Source organism: Suillus discolor (assembly GCF_016758755.1).
Source record: "Suillus discolor strain FC423 chromosome Unknown F5147scaffold_81, whole genome shotgun sequence".
NCBI lineage: Eukaryota > Fungi > Basidiomycota > Agaricomycetes > Boletales > Suillaceae > Suillus > Suillus discolor.
The window spans coordinates 25,012-43,537 of record NW_024541328.1 but is presented as its reverse complement, the minus strand read 5'-3'; the positions used below and the strand labels follow the sequence as shown (position 1 = coordinate 43,537).

The window sequence follows — 18,526 nt, the reverse complement described above, 5'->3', positions numbered from 1 at the left end:
GTTTCCGAAGAAGCCACCGACATTGGTTGTGAGGAAGTGGCTCATTAGAAATGAGCGTGAGGGTGAAGGAGAGGAGGAAGGACTTATACCTAGCAAAAAGCATCCTGTCCACTGTGACCAAACTGTGTGGCTTAGTACGATTGGCTAACTTGCACGGCGCCACAATCATATAGTTGTCGGTGCTCCTGAGGGTGAGCGCTGAACGCTTCTTTTTGTTGTTGGTCCGAGTCTGAGTCAAATGCGTAGCGCCATTCCTATTCCTATTTGAAGCTTTGACAACGTGTGTTCGGCGTGCAGCGCACATGAGGTGGGGATCAACAAGCGCCAGGCTGCAGCCACCGGGTCGCGAGCGGTGGCGCACGTGGCAGTGGAACAGTTTAGGGTTTAGGTAAGAAATCAACGAGACAAAATGGAAGAGAACTTGAAGAGAACTTTAGATCAGGCACACACTTCACGGTGCTTACTGTCATCAAAGCATCGTGCACCATGTACGGCAACCTGGCTAGATTCAATTCAATCGTCACGCTGGCGACTGGCCCATCCCGAACAGTGCGCACCCGACGAGCTCTAAAGCAAGTCATGTAATTGATCGATGTAAGCGACAATATGGCGATTTCCTGATCATATTCGTGCTTCCAGGTTCCGAATCTTGTTATACTCTTGGAAAATAGTTATCTATAACTGACTGAAGGCATGCAGAAGTATTAATCTTCTACCACTGGTTTTCATATTGAACCAGCTCTCACTATGGCCACCTGAGAGCCAGAACATTTTAAATCGGACATCTGATGCAACCTCTATCGATCCGCTTGCGTTACAAGACGCTGTGCTAGCGACTTGCTGGGCGTTGAGTCAGCTGAAGTCCTCGGTGAGCAACCGGCTAGAGTTGAATTTGTAACATGCCCTAAGTATATATTGAATGCGACTAACACCATCTTCTAGACATGTATCCGAGAAGGACGGAAAGCCGCGTATCTGTAGTTTCGAGCACGCATCGCATGGCACTGATGTCTTGCCAACAGCAACTGTCGTCCCTATTTCACGAGTTGCGCTTCGTGTCGGTTTGGGGGGAAATCGCACCGTTTTCGTAGAGAGAAGCTGGTAGGTTTTGTGACAGAAGCTTATCCCTTCTAAGCTGAAAGTAACACGAGGATTCTTGGGCCCAGCATAAAAGCCTGCAATACATGATTGCAGCTCACCATCGAACTTTTGCATCCTATCATTCGCACCGTGACAATCATGCTTGTTGCGGATTTTTCATGCCTTACACTATCGTCTCTACTTCTTGGCATTATGACCCACGGAATAACTGCATTCAATATGTTATCCAACGACAATGTGAGGCTGCGTGTGTTTTTCTCAATCCTGACCATTAATCCTTTCCTCATTAGCTCGCTGTGTAAGTGTCATATATATTATCTACAAGGTCAGGTACAAACCTCCAAATGTCACAGGTACTGGGGCCAGAATTCATATGGAGACACGCATCCCGATAAAACTGCTCACTGGCAGAAGACACTTTCATACTACTGCATGGTTAATTTCCTTTTATCTGAAGTCTCGAGTTGCTACTTGACCCTGAGTCTCTCAGGACAATGTCGTTGATATCTTCCCAATTGCCTTCCTTGTCGATAGTTATGCGGAGGGTAATCTCCCGTCGATTGACTTAGCAAATGTGGGTAGTTCGTGACCTTCCGGGATCATGCTGACTCCAAGTTGATGTGCAGATCTGCAACTCAGGCAATGCTAACTATTTTCCAGGCACTGAATTGCTGAATTGCTCTTTTCTTGCCTCGGATATCGAAATGTGCCAGTCTGCGGGAAAGGCAGTCACCATCTCGCTTGGTGGCGGAACAGGAAATATCCAGTTTCAAAGCGACTCTCAGGCTACCGCATACGCGCAAACAATATGGAATCTTTTCCTGGGTGGAAAGAGCAAGACACGTCCCTTTGGATCTGCGATTCTTGACGGGTCAGTCGGCTTTTTCGCATCTTCAATTTTGTTTTGAACATAGGACAGAATTGACATGGACATCGAGGGTGGTTCGCAGACAGGTTATGTTTCCTTTTTGACTGCGCTTCGCAAACATATGGATCGAGGCAAGAAGAAGTGAGGTTTATTTTTCTTCTGGTGTGAGCATTGGTTTATATCGTTTTCGCAGGTATTATATTACTGCTGGTAAGCCAAAACGCTTTCAATCGACACTCATTGGTTTTCATATCCGAAATTTGTTCCAGCGCCTCAGTGTCCTTTCCCGGACGAATATATCGGAGACACTCTCGACTCAGTGGGATTCGATGCAGTATATGTCCAGTTCTGTCCGTCTTTTTCTTGACCGTCTCGCTGTTTTTGTGGTTGATAATCACTCACAGATAATAACTATTGTGATCTAAAGCATTACAACAATCGTGATGTAAGTTGCGATGCTTCTGTCCAGTACTATTCCTCAATAGGGTCGTTGAGCACAGGACTGGAACTTTGCCGCTTGGTGTGTACTGACGTGGGCCAGTTCGTGTCCTACTTCCTAACCCTCATTAGGGACGATTGGGCAAACAACGTTTCACCCAATCCTGATATTAAGGTTTATATTGGTGCTCCTGCGTCATCCACTGCAGGGTCTGGCTATGTCAATTCCAAAAAAATTACGTCAATAATTCAGCAAACGCAGTCCAATTACTCTTCATTTGGAGGGGTCATGTTATGGGATATATCAGACGCGTATGGTGCGTCGAACCTCCCTTGTCTTCATAACCTTCCATAATTCCACTACCTCAGCCAATCATCGCTATGACATAGCAGTCAAACACGCTTTAACATCAGATGAGGATCTGGTCAACAAACGAATTCGCGATCAACACCTAACAGAAACGCGCAATATCACCCAAGAAGAAGACTGACAGTCATTCGTGCTCGACTGCATACCTCAATGGTTTCTCCCCATCGCCAGGGGTACCAACGTCCTAGTAAATTTCTCCCTAACTATGCTCTCAAAGGTCAACAACTTCTAGGTGGTTTCAACGTCAGTGAACATTCTCAGGTATCTGTAGTTCTCGTAGATCAGCGATGTCGAAATTGAGGGTCACGATTCACATATGATAGGATACTTAAACAAATCAAATAAGTCTGCGTGCGTGATTGACACTGCAGTACACAGAATCTTCATTGCCTTTGTCTGAATTGTTATGGATATCTTCACCTTTGGCTTGGAAGTTTGCAATGGCCGATCGCGACCTTCAATGTCTGCGATTGTTATCACCTTCACCATATTTCTCCTCGGAAAAGCCCCAAATCTCACTTACAAAAGCATGACTGTCGGCATTGTTGTCATGTAAGCGCGGAAGAAGACTACTTAGTGGGGTTGGAGCCTTGTCGTAGGTGAGTGAGAATTTCGACCTAGTCACGACTCGGATGAGTGAGTTCGACAACTAAGAAGAGAATCATCTCTGCGAAGGCTTTACGTAATTTAGGCCAACGTCTAGACTCACGACCAGCCGCGGTAGCGGGAAGTGCGGGTTGGGGAGTAACACAGATGAAGCGATTCTGACGCAAAAGACGGTTGATCAGCAAACTGCGGAAGCGAGGCATTGACTAATTCATGATCCATATGCGACCTGATCGCCTCGATGTTGAAATCGAACCGACAGCAATAGTGCGATTCCGATCGAACATATGCCCAAGATAACGGTGGCAGCGGGTGAATATCTCATCACCTGAGGCTCCAACTCATCTTAGCGGTCATGTTCGAACGGCAAAGTGGTTGTTATACGATGGTGTACTTACCTGAAGGTGCGTTCGCGCTGCGTTTATCTCAATTTTGACCAATGGATCTTAGAAATCAGTCCGACAGGACATACAGCTGGTATCTGAAATAATGGCGACCCATACTAGTACCCATAGGCTAGTCAAACAAGGCCCAGCCTAGCGTTCACGCGACGTCGTGGGGTGTCGATAAACACGGCTTCTGCTGGAGCCTGGTGACTGCAATTACTACTACTAGTAGGGTTAAGGATCGTTGAGGGATCCTGAGGTGTATAATAGTGGCTAACAAATCGAGATAGTGTAATCAAAATATGGTGGAGGTAAGGGTGTGCTATGTGGTGAAGTATGACGGATAGAGATGCAAAATTTCACTCATCCGCGTCATCCTGTGCTTGTGAAAGGGCACGTAGGGTATTGTTAGGTATGCACATCACGTCTGCAAATCTATCTGCAAAAAGCACAGCACCTTGAGCTCGTGCCTTGATGGCGCAGAGCTCTGCGAAGGCAACGGAGAAGCCGAACGAACCACTAAGAGTGTATGCATAGGATGCCATGATAGTTTTGCGACCCTCGTCAGAAAAAAATAATATCTTCTTCGAGTCTGGCCACCGTGCAAAGCGTTGTACTGACTTTTGGATCGCTTGTGTCTTGGGATCCGAAGACCCCCTCCCTTCTGAAGCCTTCTTCTGGAGAGAAACGGCGGCCTGCCACTTGCCATGTGCTTCCTTGACATGGGCTTGGACAACGCTCAAGTTGTCTTGCAGAACGTGGAAACCGTCTTGCAAAGCTTCCGCTGCCCTACGAGACGCACGAAGGTAAGGTAAAGTGAGGTCGTGGTCTACAGCACTGGTGGAAGAATTCCGGAGGACGGAATACTGTTTGAGGAAATTGTTGCGGAGACGACGGCCCTCGTCAACAAGGGCGTCGAGAAGGTAGGGCGTCGAGCCCTTGCGTTTCGAAACCTCTTGGCCCTCGGTGTTCTGTTCGAGTGCGGCCATGTAGTACGGTTTACGTTTTCCGTTATTTTTGCGATCTTCTTCGAAGACACGGCGTTTAACCTAGAGCCCCGTCTTGCTCGCATCGAGGCAGGTAGTGAACCTACACCGCACAACATAAGGCAAGTACCATAGCAATAGACTGAAAATTCTCACATGTATGCCAGTCGAATGGCGGCGGCACTTGCATAGCCGCGCTCATACACGGCGAGGTCATGAAACTTCGAATACAATCCGATTTTTGTTTCTGCGAGTCCAAGAAGGAGGGCCTTCTGGAACGCGGTTTGAGCCTCCTTTGGGGAGAGATTGGATATTCGTTCTTTAAATTTCTCAACCTGTTCAACTTCTCGCTCAAAGTCGTCACCCAAACCTGCAGGCGCCATACACAGTGGAGCGGTATTGAAGTTTTCGACAAGCCGTTTGGACCAGACCAACGTGACCGTGTCTTTGAAAACAATTATTGAATGACACAATACAAGTGACATAAACTCACCTCCATCATAATCTACAGAATGAACACGTCAGCCGATGCCCAGAAAATGAGGGTGGAAGTAAGTGCCCACCTCCTCCACCCAAGTAGCTTGCCAATGAGCGCTTTCCCTTCACAGGGAACACGATGACATCGAAGTATTCATCCAATTTTGGGTGGCTGACAGCAGTGACCTGATCCATATTTGATAAGATCATCCAACGAGGTATTGGTTTCCTTACCTTCTGGACATCGGAGGGAAGTCTTGTGGGATTCCTCCACACCTGTTTATCAACGCATCAGGACAGTTCATTGCAATGGACTGAAGTGATCACCAAAACAGGCCCAGTCACAGTATTCATCCGGGCTCCGCTTTCGGGGTCAGTGATTAATTCGGAAGAGCAAAAATGGATTTGCCCCTCCTCGAGGACCCCATATGGATCTGCTGCTAGATGAGCTAAAAATGATTACGGAAGAAGCTACTCGCCCGGTATGATATATGCTTCCAGGGACTCCTCGACTGGAATGTGGAATTTCTTGATGTAGTCATCGAGGACTTGGGTCACCACGTACTCAAGTTTGTAAAAAAGTCGGTCAAGCTTGAGAGGATGAAAACCGGCCTGCAGTAGTTCAAGGACAGACTCGTGTAGAGTCAGTGGTTCACCGCTGTGAGGATTGCGGCCCTGATTAACCGAGTCATGCAGTGATGGGTTTACTGCAACATCGTCAGAACCATCAATTCCGCCAGCGAGCTCCTCGTGGGGTCGGAGTTGGCCAAGACCAAGTGCTCGTGCCTGACCAGCAATGCGCCGCCGCAGTCTTGATGTTACGACACGGCCAGCTTGTTCTACAGCTCGCCAGACCATAAGCATGCTGTCCGGTCCACTCCATTCCGTCAGTTGACGGACTTCCTCGTGAAGCCCATCTGCCATGAGATCCTTCAGAATAGAAAAGGGAACATGACCATGTGCCAAGTTGACAAGTGTCTGGCTCGACAGACGGCTTGGCCCGGTTACCCGAGATGGCGCAAGGAGGTCGAAAATCCTATGCGCACTATCGACCTTGTGTAGCGAGCCAATCTTGATCTTATTCTGTGAGTCACGTATCCAAATTTTCAGTGGTCCATCGTGGGTTTGATGTGCAGGATATGGGTGCAGAACCCACATCCCCTTGGCACCGGCAATGCGTCCTTGTACGGCGGTCGGCCTACTTGAATACTTCATGACGCGCTTGATGGCCGTCAAGGCCGCACCACTGATATAACCACACCCATCAGTCATGATTTTTTCCGCCGGCGGCTTTCCCTCGTCCCAGTCCATAGCATCTACAATACGCGAGCAGTCAGTATCTCATAGTTTAGGAGCTAGAGAAAATGCTACATTGGTCATCGATGAAAGATATGTTTTCTGGAGAAAATTCAATTGTTGGTATCGATGTTGATAGGCCGAGCGCCCATCTTGTAGACCACTTGCTGATAGGCTATTCAGGGAACGCGTCAGGGCTGCATAATGTGGACAAAAACGTAGTCACCTGCATCGAATTCAACCTCGGAGGATTATGCCACTTAACAAACTGGTAGAGTGTCAGTCTGTGACCGTCGCCCTCGCTAAGGTTTGTTTGCCGATCAATGTTCTGGTTCGTTTCAAAAAGGTACACGCTCCCTTCCTTAGCATGGAAGGGTACGAAGACGCGGCCACACAATACGAATTTACTTGATATGAAGAATTCCCGAAGATCCGAGCCGACTTTACCATAGGTAAGGTTATCTGGCACGCGGGCTTGAAGGATGCGCCGAGACCCCAAGAACCGAGAAAATCGATGTGATCTCCGAATCTCTGGTTTCTCGAGTTCGAGTTTGAAAGACGTTCCAGCTTTCACGACACGGGCAACTTGCTGGATCTTCCCTCCGTACCAATAGTCTTTTCCCTCCCACTGCCCCATAGTTCCCAAACCGCGACCTTTGTTTTCGACGATCGCGAGCTGCTCTCGATCGTATTCGAGCCTTTAAATCAAATTTAGCTCGCGATTTTTGAGGCGAATGAAGCTAATACCAAAGTTCTGATGGCGCCCCCATCCCAGATGGCTCTTTGTCTGCCATGACGGTAGCGACTTTCCAGGCAGATTGAGCATTCGTACCTTCGAGTTTTCGTAGACGGTGCTCCGTCATGTCTTGGAATGTCCACATGCCACGGGTGACACCTCGTGCCAGTTCGAAAATCGTTCCCCATGCGAGTTCATGTCGATCAAGAACTAGCTGAGCCTTCTCGCAGTGAGCAATGTTGACGATATCTAATTCGACACCGAGCTCGAAGGGACTCCATTTTCGACTTTTCCCGACTTGTGGAAGATTCACCTGCAGTATTGTGAGAACACGTTAAGTGGAAAAAAAAATATGACTTACAACTGGTGTGCACGGCGAGACTTCGCATGTAGCCGCCGGTGAGGGAGGCAACGAGCAGTCTGGTGCACGCTTCAGGCCCATGGATCCAACGGACGACATCGAGGTCGTGCGACTTGAGAACGTCTAACATTGGTTGGTCGACGGTACCGACCTGGAATCACAGTCTGACTCTACCGCTGGTTTGGACGATACTAAGAATAAAGTGCGGATTAGCAAGGAAAGGTCACCTACACATTTGAGCCACTGTGAGGGCGTGAATGATATATTCATTTGAGCAAACTCAACACTGTACCTTCGGCGATCTCGTGCATCTCCTCGTCATGCGACACACGTCTTTGTAAACGCGCATCCACTCTAGGTGCTCGAGGCGTTATCTCCTGCGAAATGGAAAGTTTCTCTCTAAGGTGTTTTTCTAATGGTTGAGCGGACTGGTCCTCCTCATCTGACGATTCATACACAGTCTAGAAGGCCATGATTACCTTGACGCACGCTGAGCGAACCCACTCACTATGATAGTTTCACAGTCCATTTTTGATTCGTGATTCAAAATGCTGGAAAAAAACTTCAAGGAATTGTAGAACAAGGAGTAATGATGTTGAACGTTGAACCAGGGTTCTTTTCCAATTGCAAGCCCGATCCCCTACTTGAACAACTGCCAACCAAAGTTATACAATCTGGATGCCAATCAAGTTTGGACGTGCCGCAAGGCTTGGATTGGTTCATCAGCAAAGCTTCCACTACTCCACGAGTGCATCGCGAACGTCTTCTAGACCTTGTTACGGTGTTCCTTCAAGTTCCTAGCTAAACACGGATAGGTGGTTTGAGTGCAGTCCGAGACTCGGGTTACATATCATGATGGCGGAAAGACGTGAAAGCGCTCTCGGCTCGCTAGGCTACGCGGACCGAAGTATAAACTTTAAATCACACTCAGCCATTCGTTTGGCAAATTATAATTAGGCATAGCTTGAGCTCGCAGCAAGCTCGCAGTCATGACGATAACATCTCTGACTCAAGTAGCATCAATTGAAATATGATACAACAAGTGATACGTTCACCTTCAGACGTTCACTATTAGTATACAATAATCGGAGATGTCTGTTTTCTGTTTTATTTTCCTCTTCTCTTACAAATAACGTTCGGATGTTCGACATCCGAAAGTGCGATGTAAAGTTGTTCGTTTGCGAACGAATCTGTGCACACTGCGCAGGTCAAGCTAAGCACAGCTTTCTGGAGCGTCAGTCCTTGACTCGGATATCCGTTGTATGTCGTCGCGTAGTAAGCAGGTCGCAAGGGTTGAAACTGTTTGCGATTTACGTCCAACTAGAACGCGTGGGATTGAAAGAGAAGGTGACTGAGGGCCGCCGATGCGAGGCAGGCAATGAATCTCTCCGAATCTTCCGACGGTGCCATACCCACTCGCGCCTTTCGTACTATCCGTTTTCGACGGATATGTTTCGTTGTATTGCCGCCGCAGCGGTGAAAGAACAGAAGTAATAATAGTTAGCTCAAGAGAAATGAGCGATCGCATGTGAACTCGGAGCTCAGAAGACACATGGAGTGCAGACACGGATTGCGTCCGCAGGACCAATCGTTCCGTGCTTATATATGTTAGATACGTCACTAGCTCGGTTTTAAATTCTTACCGTTCTCTGCAGAGAGCACAGTACTTATAGTGTGTACATGTAAGCATAAGAATAGAATGATGAGTAAGTTGTTGTTTGGCAAGGCAAACAGGTACTACTTGACTCATACTCTCATCCGATAGGTGGGGCTGGGATAGTAGTAAGTCATTTTAACAGGTTTAAATCTTCGTAACAGACCTACATAAGTAGATTTAGGTGCTAAGAGCTTCACCCAGCTCACGCTGTGAATCACGCACACGCTCGACCGGCACGAGCACGTTGACCAAATTTAGAGGTGGTACCTGATGGTTTACCGATTGTATGCAACCTCCCGATTTATATCGACTCCATCAAGTACTAGGCGCTCAGCCCAAGTGGCGGCAGTCCGAGAAGATCGTTTTGACCACGATACTGGCAGTTGGCGTTTCCACAACATCTCTACGTACTTCCATTATGGGTCCTATAGGAGCACTCCTCGGATCTTCTGATACGCGTCGGAAGTATTTCGTGGTCATACCATGTGCATCGGATGTTCAACTTGTAGCTGGTTCGGATTTGCCAACAGGGAAATTACTAGGCTTGATATACTAGGCTCTAACAGCTATAGTTGGTGGTCCCAGCCTATACTAAGTCATGACGTGACGAAGGGGGCCTCATAGATTCCCCAAGGTACGTCGTCCTTGCCTCGTGTATTTTTAGGGGAAATCACTAGAGAAGAAATCCCTTAACTAAGCACCGTGGATGCCACTCCTCCAGTGCCGTAGCCAAAGGCGCGTCAAGCGCTAGATGTTACATTCTTGGATGTCACAGAGGTAACCAAAATTCAGCAGGTAGCCTCCATTGGACACTCACATCTCTCCAGTCGTTCTTGGTCGTACCACATGGATGGTTAAACAGAACTCCTTTTTCATCCAATCGACATGCGACTCAACTCCTGTGTGAGCAAGCCTCAGCTGCCCCGAATGGTTCAGCTGAGTTGTTCATCGCCGATATCGCAGGCACAATCGTTGCAGTCCAACTACCATGAAGCATAACCCTTTCCGTATCAGGTTCGTTGAGACTTTTATCTGCCATCGCATCTGCATTCCGTGCTGCATAAAGAGAAAGTGGTCTTGTGCAATAATATGTTGTCTGTCATCGTTCCCCATCCTACTATCCCTATTCTACTGCAACGAAGATAATCGCGATGTTCTCCAAATCCACCCTGACATATATGCCGTTTCTCTGGTTCGTTACCCGCACTGTTGCGGCGTTTGACATGTCATCAAATCAGAATGTCAGTTAGTCTTCCTGTTTCCTGACGCGTGATTGACAATTTCGACTAGCTGGCTGTGTGAGTAGATCACGAGCATAATACACATTTCTCCATTACCAACGACCTACGGGTTGCAGGTATTGGGGTCAGAACTCATATGGAGCTGTCAATCCGGACAATACCGCACAATGGCAGCAGCCCATCTCTTATTATTGCAATGTTGGCCTAATCCCATATTACACTGGAAAAATTGCCTCATGTCTTAATTGCAGGACGCCATAATCGACACCTTCCCGATAGCCTTTCTAGACGAGTTCTACTCGACAGACAATCTCCCATCCATCGACCTTGCAAATGCAAGTTCTCGTTTCTGATTGCCCGAACCTACCTAACCTTGCAACAGACTTGCAACACAGGCGATAATTCTCTTTTTCCAGGGACAAACCTCCTCAATTGCTCATTCCTCGCATCAGGCATCGAGACTTGTCAAGCTGCAGGAAAAATCGTGACGATCTCATTGGGAGGAGCAACAGGCTCTAATGGCTTTGCAAATGACACCGAAGCAGCGGCATATGCACAGACAATCTGGGATCTTTTCCTGGGAGGTTCGAGCAGCATGCGTCCTTTCGGGTCCGCCATTTTGGACGGGTAATAATGCATCAACCTCTTACTAAGAATGTACGATCTGACCTTAGATCCAGCATTGATATGGACATCGAAGGTGGCTCTCAGACTGGATTTGTATCTTTCTTGTCTGCCCTTCGTACCCTGATGGATGGTGGCAGTAAGCCGTACGTCGTCCCACAGGCTTTTTGTTTGCTTTCTAACAGCCTTTTCATAGGTACTACATCACTGCGGGTTCGGTTCCTGATGCTTCACACGATGACTATTACTAATACTGTGAGATTTATCAGCGCCTCAATGTCCTTACCCCGATGCCTACATTGGAACTACTCTGAACGAGTTTGGATTTGATGCTGTATATGTCCAGTTTTGTGAGTGATATTTTCAGCTTTAGTTTGCGTCTCACACGCTTGTAGATAACAACTACTGCGGATTGACGAATTATAATAACCCGAATGTGAGCATCCCATAGGCCGATTGTTATAATCGACTAACAATGTGAACTGTAGGCTTGGGACTTTGCAACATGGTATACGATCTCACTTTGACTGACCGAAGTTTTCTTCGCCTGACCAAAGCACAGGGACAATTGGGCTCATACGGTATCCCCTAATCCAGATGTCAAAGTTTATATTGGTGCCCCAGCATCATCGAGCGCAGCTGGATCCGGATATGTCAGTCCATCGACGTTTACCCCAATCATCCAGGAAACAATGGCCGAATATTCATCTTTCGGAGGCGTTATGCTATGGGACGCGTCTCAGGCGTACGGTAATGCGGTGATATGCTGCCTCTATACACTTATGACTGAATTTTGTCTTCAGCAAATGACAGATACGACATTTCTGTCAAGGATGCACTGTTAGGCGGTACCTCTTCCCCTCCGCCGACTACGACTACGACTACGGCCACGGCCACGCCGACGATTACGTCCACAATCACGACCACGACCACGACTTCGCCGATTACTACCACAACGAGCACCAGCACAACATCAAGTCCTGCTCCCACAACAACATCTGGCACTGTTTCCTGCGCTGGCGTGGCAGCATGGCAAACTGGTGTTGCTGTGAGTTCAATTACATATTGCGCAATTTTGGGAGTCTAACCACTCTACTTAGTATGTTGGAGGCGACGAAGTCACATATGGGTGCGTGTCAAGTTGACTTGCGCTCGTGCATTGTAATCTAACATATCACATTATAACAGCGGGGACCTCTGGACTGCGAATTGGTGGTCGGAGAGTGATGTTCCAGGTGGTAAGTGAAAGCTTCTTGTGTGACGCTGCTAGTTTACTATTTGGGATGATCTTTAGGCGCTTCCGGTGACTGGGCAAACAGTGGCGTATGCACATGACGATTCTACCTCTGTGCGCTTTTGTTAGATGTAGAGGTTGTTACTATTGCTAGACTGCCCAAGCCCAGCTAATATTTTCTACCTATGTACAACAAATTTTTAACGATGATGTAGTTCTCCTTTATTTCTTTCGTGTGGTTTATGATATACAAGCACCCTTTATTGCAATGCCGGAAAATATCTGAAATTACACATCAGAAACAGTATGTGTTCCCCGAGCCTCGGCAGCCTCGGCTAGCCCTGCGTGTCCCACTCCATACGCCTTGTATGGATATTTGAAACGTGTGTATGGAATAAGTAACATGAATTCGTCAGGTTCGTGGGTCTATCAGAGTCTATGTTTTACAGATAGGACAGATGCGTACGCCTGGTCCAAGCCAGTGGGGTGTTAAACGCGAGGACTACGTCCGGGGGCAGTGGGTGATTAGCCTGGTCATTGCTCCCGAAGTTTAAGCTTTCCGGTCGATCGCGACAATGTTATTTGTCCCAGCATCACAAGATACTTGTGGTAGCGGCAATACTCCGGTTTCATGCGAAAACAACAGACCCTTCAGGAAGGTCAACTGGTATAAACCGATGTTCGTGGATTCTTCCACGTCATCGAGCGAGTACTTTGACGGTGTTAAGAATGACTCTTGCAGTGCTTATGTAAGCTTAGTCTAAATTGAAGGGTTCACTAAAAAGGAAAGCTTTGGCGGTTTCCCAGCTTACGGTTGCTGTCTCATTACCCCTGCGGTAGTTGGACTCATACTGCGTGCTGAACACGCCTTCGCTTTATCCCATTTCTGACCACGACTTTGATCGACTCATACTTCTAGACTTGTAACCCTAATGTCGTTTCTTTTCTAATTTCTTTCTACTACCCATTTCATACTGGTCTGTTCGAGTCAAATACCATTTCCCTTTACAATGTCCAATGACATACACAAGGCCGACCAGATAGCACACAGATTCTACACAAAGCTTTGTCTCGTCGTCTCAAATGCTAGGGCCACTTCTGAGCCGAGGTCTCAATCAAAGGTCGACAAATGGGTGCGTAACTCCTTCAGGTTACAGACTACACTAACCTCTTTCTAGTTTAATCTTGAAACCCCAGACTCTGACCTCTTCAAAGATCATCTACGCATATACAAAGCAATATCTACTACGCCTGCGCCACCCCCACTCGAACTTCAGGTGTTACTCTCCGTCCCAGATCTTATCACTAATCAAGTCTTGGTCCACCTTGCACATGACTCCTCTCGCTCTCGTGTCGACCCAACGCCCAGGCACATCGTACTCGAGAATTGGTTGCTCAATTTTGTTCCAGAACCTCGTGGCGACAGTGACTCTGACAGTGTGGCACCATCCACCATTTACAAGCACGGGATACCTCTCTTCCGTAGTATCTACAGTTTGCTTCGTATTCTTCCCTCCTGGAAGCTTTACAAGAAGCTCAGGAGGCGCACGAGCAATGCATACCGGAACGGCAACCTAAGTATCCATTTGCGCGTCAAGGGCCTCGACGACGGCGTTAGCGTGACAGACATCCTCGATTTCGGTAAGTCACGTTACCTTTAACCTCGTGGCTTCATCTCATGTCAGCACTTCATCTCCGTCCAATGAAGACACGCCCCCTGCACCCAATGCACCACCACTACAGCATCAAACTCATCTCTTCCCTGCTATTCCACATCCTTTAGGTACACTCTCCCTTTCCATCACCTACCTCTCTTCTCCGAACTTCCAGCTCGACGAACTTGAGTCCCTCCTCTCATCTCGCTTCCTCTCTCTAGATGAAGGACAGGACTTCACCCCTACCCTTGCAAAGAATCAACAGCGTGATTCCCTAACAGGCCTACCAGGTAGTCAACCATTGCGCGCATCTCTTCCAAAGTCACCGCTGTCCTCAATCGCAGATCGTTTTGTTCTCCCTGCCCCAAATTCTCACTCACGTACAAACTCCATGCCAGTCAGCCAGAGTCCGCGCTTGGGCGCTTTCCCCGTAAGTCGTACTTCCACCGGTGCTGGGGTCAATGCAGGATCGACATCTGCCCTTTCGATCACTTCCTCGCGTCAAGATTCAAGTACAGCTTGGTCTAAGGAAGACACGGGACCTTTCTCGGGCATTTCCGCTGCTGCGCGCATCAGATTGGAGAGTATGGGAGGAAGGAGTAGTAATGCTGTCAGCGTTATCATCCTATTTATTCATTGGCGACTGACGTATCTTTAGGACCTTCCCTCTGCCCTAGGGCCACTTCCGATCCGAAGACCAGGTATTAACCCGGTCCATCCATTCAAGACATCCACACTGTCATCAGGCTCTCCATCCATCCACTCACCTTCCCCTTCTCTGCGTCAACCGTCGCCACTCGCCGCAGGCAATCCATCACTGCCTTCTCGCCCGGTGCCACCGTCACCGAACTCCTCTCGTGTTGTTCCCCACTCCTCGATTGGATTCGGTAGGCATTCACCAAGTAGTATCGGAGGCCGGTCAGAAGGCGAGGATACATCTCCGAAGATCCCAACGAGGAAGCGTTATTCCAGCAGTTTTGGTCATCGCTACGCTGCAGCTGGAGGTGGGGGGAGCGTTGGAAGTGCAGGAAGTGGGGAACGAGCAGAGGTGAGCGACCTCATTACCTTATTATACATCATCCTTCACGTTGCATATCGACCTCGCTGATATTGCATTGCATCGCACGTTGCTTCATTTTTCATCATTTGTTATTTATAGATGGAATATAGTACTGATAAGGTTCCTGTGCAGAGTACCTCCTTCCTTGGTGTACCCACTGATGACGATGAGATATCCATCTTTGTCAAAGATATTGATGCGCGGAAGCCACTTAATGCTCAACGTCAACCTTCTCCTGCGTCTACACAGGGCCGACCCGCTACCCCATCACACACCAAATCCGACTCCATGGGTTCCGCGGGACCGATGTTGACACGAGAAGAAGAAGTCGACGAACGTTTACGCCACATGAATGAGACGTTCCTTGCGAGCTTGGAGGGACTTGGTGGTAGCCGGAGAAGAGGCAGTATAGGTGGAGATTCGGCAGGCGCAAGCCCTATTTCGAGTGTAAGTGGACGTGGTGAAGGAGAGAACAGAAGTTCGCGACCCACGGGGATCTGGCGAGAAACGTCAAGACCGAGACTTGGCTCGTTACGCAGCATGAGTGCCAACGACGTGGCTTCGAGTGGGGGGTCTGCAGAAGTGATGGGGAAGTTGGAGTTCGATGAAGAACCTCAGGCACGAAGATAAGGTTCCCGTTGATGCGGCATGGCATCTACTCTCATGAACATACGACTAATTTGGTGGGATGATGGTGATTAGCCTTGTGTCTTCTGCAAGTTGCAAGGTCAGAATCAGGTTGCCGGGCGAGTTTGCTGATTTTCATGGCATCGTCCTCGTTATATTATTTTCACGCATTTTATAGCCATTTGTTTCATTATCTATCGTCATGCATACCCGAACTCTCGTCTTTATCATATGCATAAGTTCTATACGCAGGATTGGTTGGGTCTACAATTCATGAGTATGTGTGCCTAGGAGTTGTCGAATCGACTGTCTCGGACAACACAGATCAAGTTTTCGGACCTACTACGGTCTAGGTGGTAAACGCACAGTATAAATAATCTTGCTGCTCAAGGCTACTTGACTTTGGGCCACTTCATCAACAAAATGTTCATCTTGGCATTCGATGATGGCTTGGAATTGGTCGCAGAAATTCCGTTCCTCTTGTCCATTGGCGCGCATCACCAAGACTAGAATAGTTAGCACTGCTATAGGTTTTCTGGACCCAATCCCAATGTGTTTGATTGAAGCATGGAAATAGAAATCGAGCTAGTGGCGCACGAATGATGAAAAGTGGCATGGATCATTTTCACAATCACCTACCTTCGCCCACTCAATTTTACCAGGCACGTAGCCGGGCATCAAATCCCAGAATAATCCACTTTCCTTTGACATATCATGATCTCAACGGTATGATGGATACATCGGGTACTTGAAAGACGCATTGCTATCATGTTCGGTCAAAGACAGGACGGAAGCAAATGCACTTCAAATACATGAGAAAGTACCCTCAGGGCTAAGCGTGGCCTGGGGGCTGTAGATGCTTAGTCCGATCAGTGAAGCACAGAATCACGTAGGGATTTCGCGAGGGTTGCTACTTTAAGCATGAACTAGCGAAGGATACAAAGTTGACGGAACATTGGTGAGATGAGGAACACCATAAGTGGGTATGCCACATCATTGGCAGCGAAGAAAAGAAAGAAAACCACGGACCAGGTGTCATGGATTCCTGCAGAATGGGCATAATAGCAGATAAAGCAAATCTTAGTTCTGCCCCGATCAGTGAATTAGCTTCGCTGACAACCTGTGCCTCCGTTAGATTGCACGTCTCAAACAAGTGGGTTGTTGAAGTACACAAACCTCCACGGAATTGCAGTTAGCTGGAGGTACTTCCTAAATACAACAACGTCTTGGCGCCGCCTTACAGCTGAGCTTCATCGTCGAACTCTATATTTTACCTTGTCCGTTGCATAATAGCTGCATTGATACGAGCCGGCTATGATGGTCAAAGCATAGATGCTGGACGCTTTTTGATATTACTTTAACACCGAGAGTCCCTAGGCCTAGGACGTCGTCGCAGAAAAAAATTGTGCCGCAACACAGCACAGTACTAGTTATTAGATTCATCACCGAAAAACCTGTGAGCTCGGGTCGCATCACACACCTTCTTGCTGCAACCGTCGGCTTGACGCCAACATCCTCTGAAAACGACCGGAATTTACAATTCGAACGAGTGCGTGCTTGCGGAAGTCAGCATCAACATCCTTACCGTTCGTAGTGGCCTGTCCAAGGCCCGTTAATTAAGAAATTTAAAGGAATGTGCTGATCCGAATTTCCGAGCCACATCGGTATCAATAGGCAACACTTGCAAACAGCCCGATGGGGCCCGAATTTCTCAGGTTATTCCCGTCCGGCGTCCAAGCTGCATCAATCATCAACTGAGAAGCTAGTATGTACTATGGCCTCGTCATCCAGAAAAGCTCGAGGTTTGTCACCCGTATGGACCCGGGAGGTCTCTCGATCTTTGAAACGTACTCTCAAAAAATGCGCTCCCTCCTAGCAAATTTTACTACCATCGGCGAGTCAGGTCATTACTTCTCTTGTTGAAATGAATCATTCAAGTGTCAATCTACAATAGTACTTACTTGAAGCAAGTTGGTGCGCCAAGTCCTATTTTTTGATGCTACAGAACATTTTTCCGGTTATAGACGCGCTCATATACATACAAGAGAACTTGATCAGCACCATCTTCGGCGTGAACACTGTGACCGTTATCCCAGATATATATTTGTCTCACCTTGGCTACTGCTGATGTCGGACAACTTGTGGATTACACCATGTTGTAGCCGGGCTTGCCAGATTGTCGTGGGCACATTTTGTACAGCGAGAAAAAGCCCGTTTCTTGTGCAACGTGGTCACCGTTTAGATCGTTCATCGGCGATTAAAGGATGCGACTTTCCGTTGCCCTCTAACGGCGCAGGCTCAACGGGTTTTGATTACGGTGCTATTTCATGGAGGGACTGTACGTCATCAAAGCATCTTGCCACAAGTCCGAAGTCCTGATGAGGTATGTGCGGCAAGAGAATTCGGTACCGGTTATCATAACACATTCTTTTTGATTGCTATGCTTGATTGACCGGTCACTCAAGTGGCTCGCTTGGTGATTGCGCTGATGGGCAGTCAAGGGTCCAGGACTAGGACCCTTGTCGGCGCCGGCTTTTACTCAAACGCCTTGATCTTCTCTATTATATTCAATGACTCGTTCCAGCCTTTTCTCTCGGTGTTGTTGAAGATAAGAGCTGATTTGTAAACCTTAGACTATGGTGTTTGCCATAGAGATGGTCGCAAATTTTCTCTTGCGATGGGGCTGTAAGTCGGACGTAGAGTGCTGCCGTGTTATTATAACAGTCCTCAAGTCACCCTATCCCATTTTTTCGAGGCGATACACATTGCAGTGCTGCTAGCCTCTGGCGATTCACCTCTAAAT

General features: G+C 47.8%; 4 protein-coding genes across 4 annotated transcripts; 3 read left to right on the top strand and 1 right to left on the bottom strand.

Moving 5' to 3' along the window:
- The first annotated feature begins 914 nt into the window (after nucleotides 1-914).
- On the top strand, nucleotides 915-3,133 carry F5147DRAFT_417817 (glycoside hydrolase family 18 protein). Its single transcript, XM_041429722.1, has 13 exons — nucleotides 915-1,101; nucleotides 1,152-1,338; nucleotides 1,392-1,399; nucleotides 1,455-1,536; nucleotides 1,592-1,675; nucleotides 1,728-1,972; nucleotides 2,021-2,110; nucleotides 2,163-2,179; nucleotides 2,239-2,319; nucleotides 2,374-2,414; nucleotides 2,470-2,489; nucleotides 2,540-2,724; nucleotides 2,777-3,133. The coding sequence occupies exons 2-13, from the start codon at nucleotides 1,240-1,242 to the stop codon at nucleotides 2,896-2,898; spliced, it is 1,074 nt and encodes a 357-aa protein (XP_041287378.1). The 5' UTR covers nucleotides 915-1,101; nucleotides 1,152-1,239; the 3' UTR covers nucleotides 2,899-3,133.
- Nucleotides 3,134-4,128: 995 nt separating this feature from the next.
- Nucleotides 4,129-7,724, bottom strand: F5147DRAFT_747862 (RNA dependent RNA polymerase-domain-containing protein; the record flags this gene model as incomplete). Its single annotated transcript, XM_041439987.1, has 11 exons — nucleotides 4,129-4,606; nucleotides 4,637-4,818; nucleotides 4,962-5,200; nucleotides 5,319-5,418; nucleotides 5,467-5,508; nucleotides 5,560-5,666; nucleotides 5,712-6,548; nucleotides 6,604-6,703; nucleotides 6,755-7,226; nucleotides 7,276-7,577; nucleotides 7,626-7,724. The coding sequence occupies 11 exons, from the start codon at nucleotides 7,722-7,724 to the stop codon at nucleotides 4,129-4,131; spliced, it is 2,958 nt and encodes a 985-aa protein (XP_041287377.1).
- Nucleotides 7,725-10,091: 2,367 nt separating this feature from the next.
- F5147DRAFT_417685 (glycoside hydrolase family 18 protein) lies at nucleotides 10,092-12,516 on the top strand. The gene is made up of 15 exons (XM_041429721.1): nucleotides 10,092-10,523; nucleotides 10,573-10,580; nucleotides 10,640-10,721; nucleotides 10,775-10,858; nucleotides 10,906-11,150; nucleotides 11,204-11,293; nucleotides 11,344-11,360; nucleotides 11,417-11,497; nucleotides 11,543-11,583; nucleotides 11,636-11,655; nucleotides 11,710-11,897; nucleotides 11,951-12,195; nucleotides 12,248-12,276; nucleotides 12,336-12,385; nucleotides 12,442-12,516. Exons 1-15 carry the CDS (start codon nucleotides 10,434-10,436, stop codon nucleotides 12,480-12,482), a joined length of 1,311 nt encoding a protein of 436 aa, XP_041287376.1. The 5' UTR covers nucleotides 10,092-10,433; the 3' UTR covers nucleotides 12,483-12,516.
- A 684-nt stretch (nucleotides 12,517-13,200) lies between these two features.
- F5147DRAFT_720045 (autophagy-related protein 13-domain-containing protein) lies at nucleotides 13,201-16,041 on the top strand. The gene is made up of 5 exons (XM_041438799.1): nucleotides 13,201-13,514; nucleotides 13,560-14,022; nucleotides 14,090-14,646; nucleotides 14,695-15,084; nucleotides 15,229-16,041. Exons 1-5 carry the CDS (start codon nucleotides 13,392-13,394, stop codon nucleotides 15,724-15,726), a joined length of 2,031 nt encoding a protein of 676 aa, XP_041287375.1. The 5' UTR covers nucleotides 13,201-13,391; the 3' UTR covers nucleotides 15,727-16,041.
- Nucleotides 16,042-18,526: the final 2,485 nt, after the last annotated feature.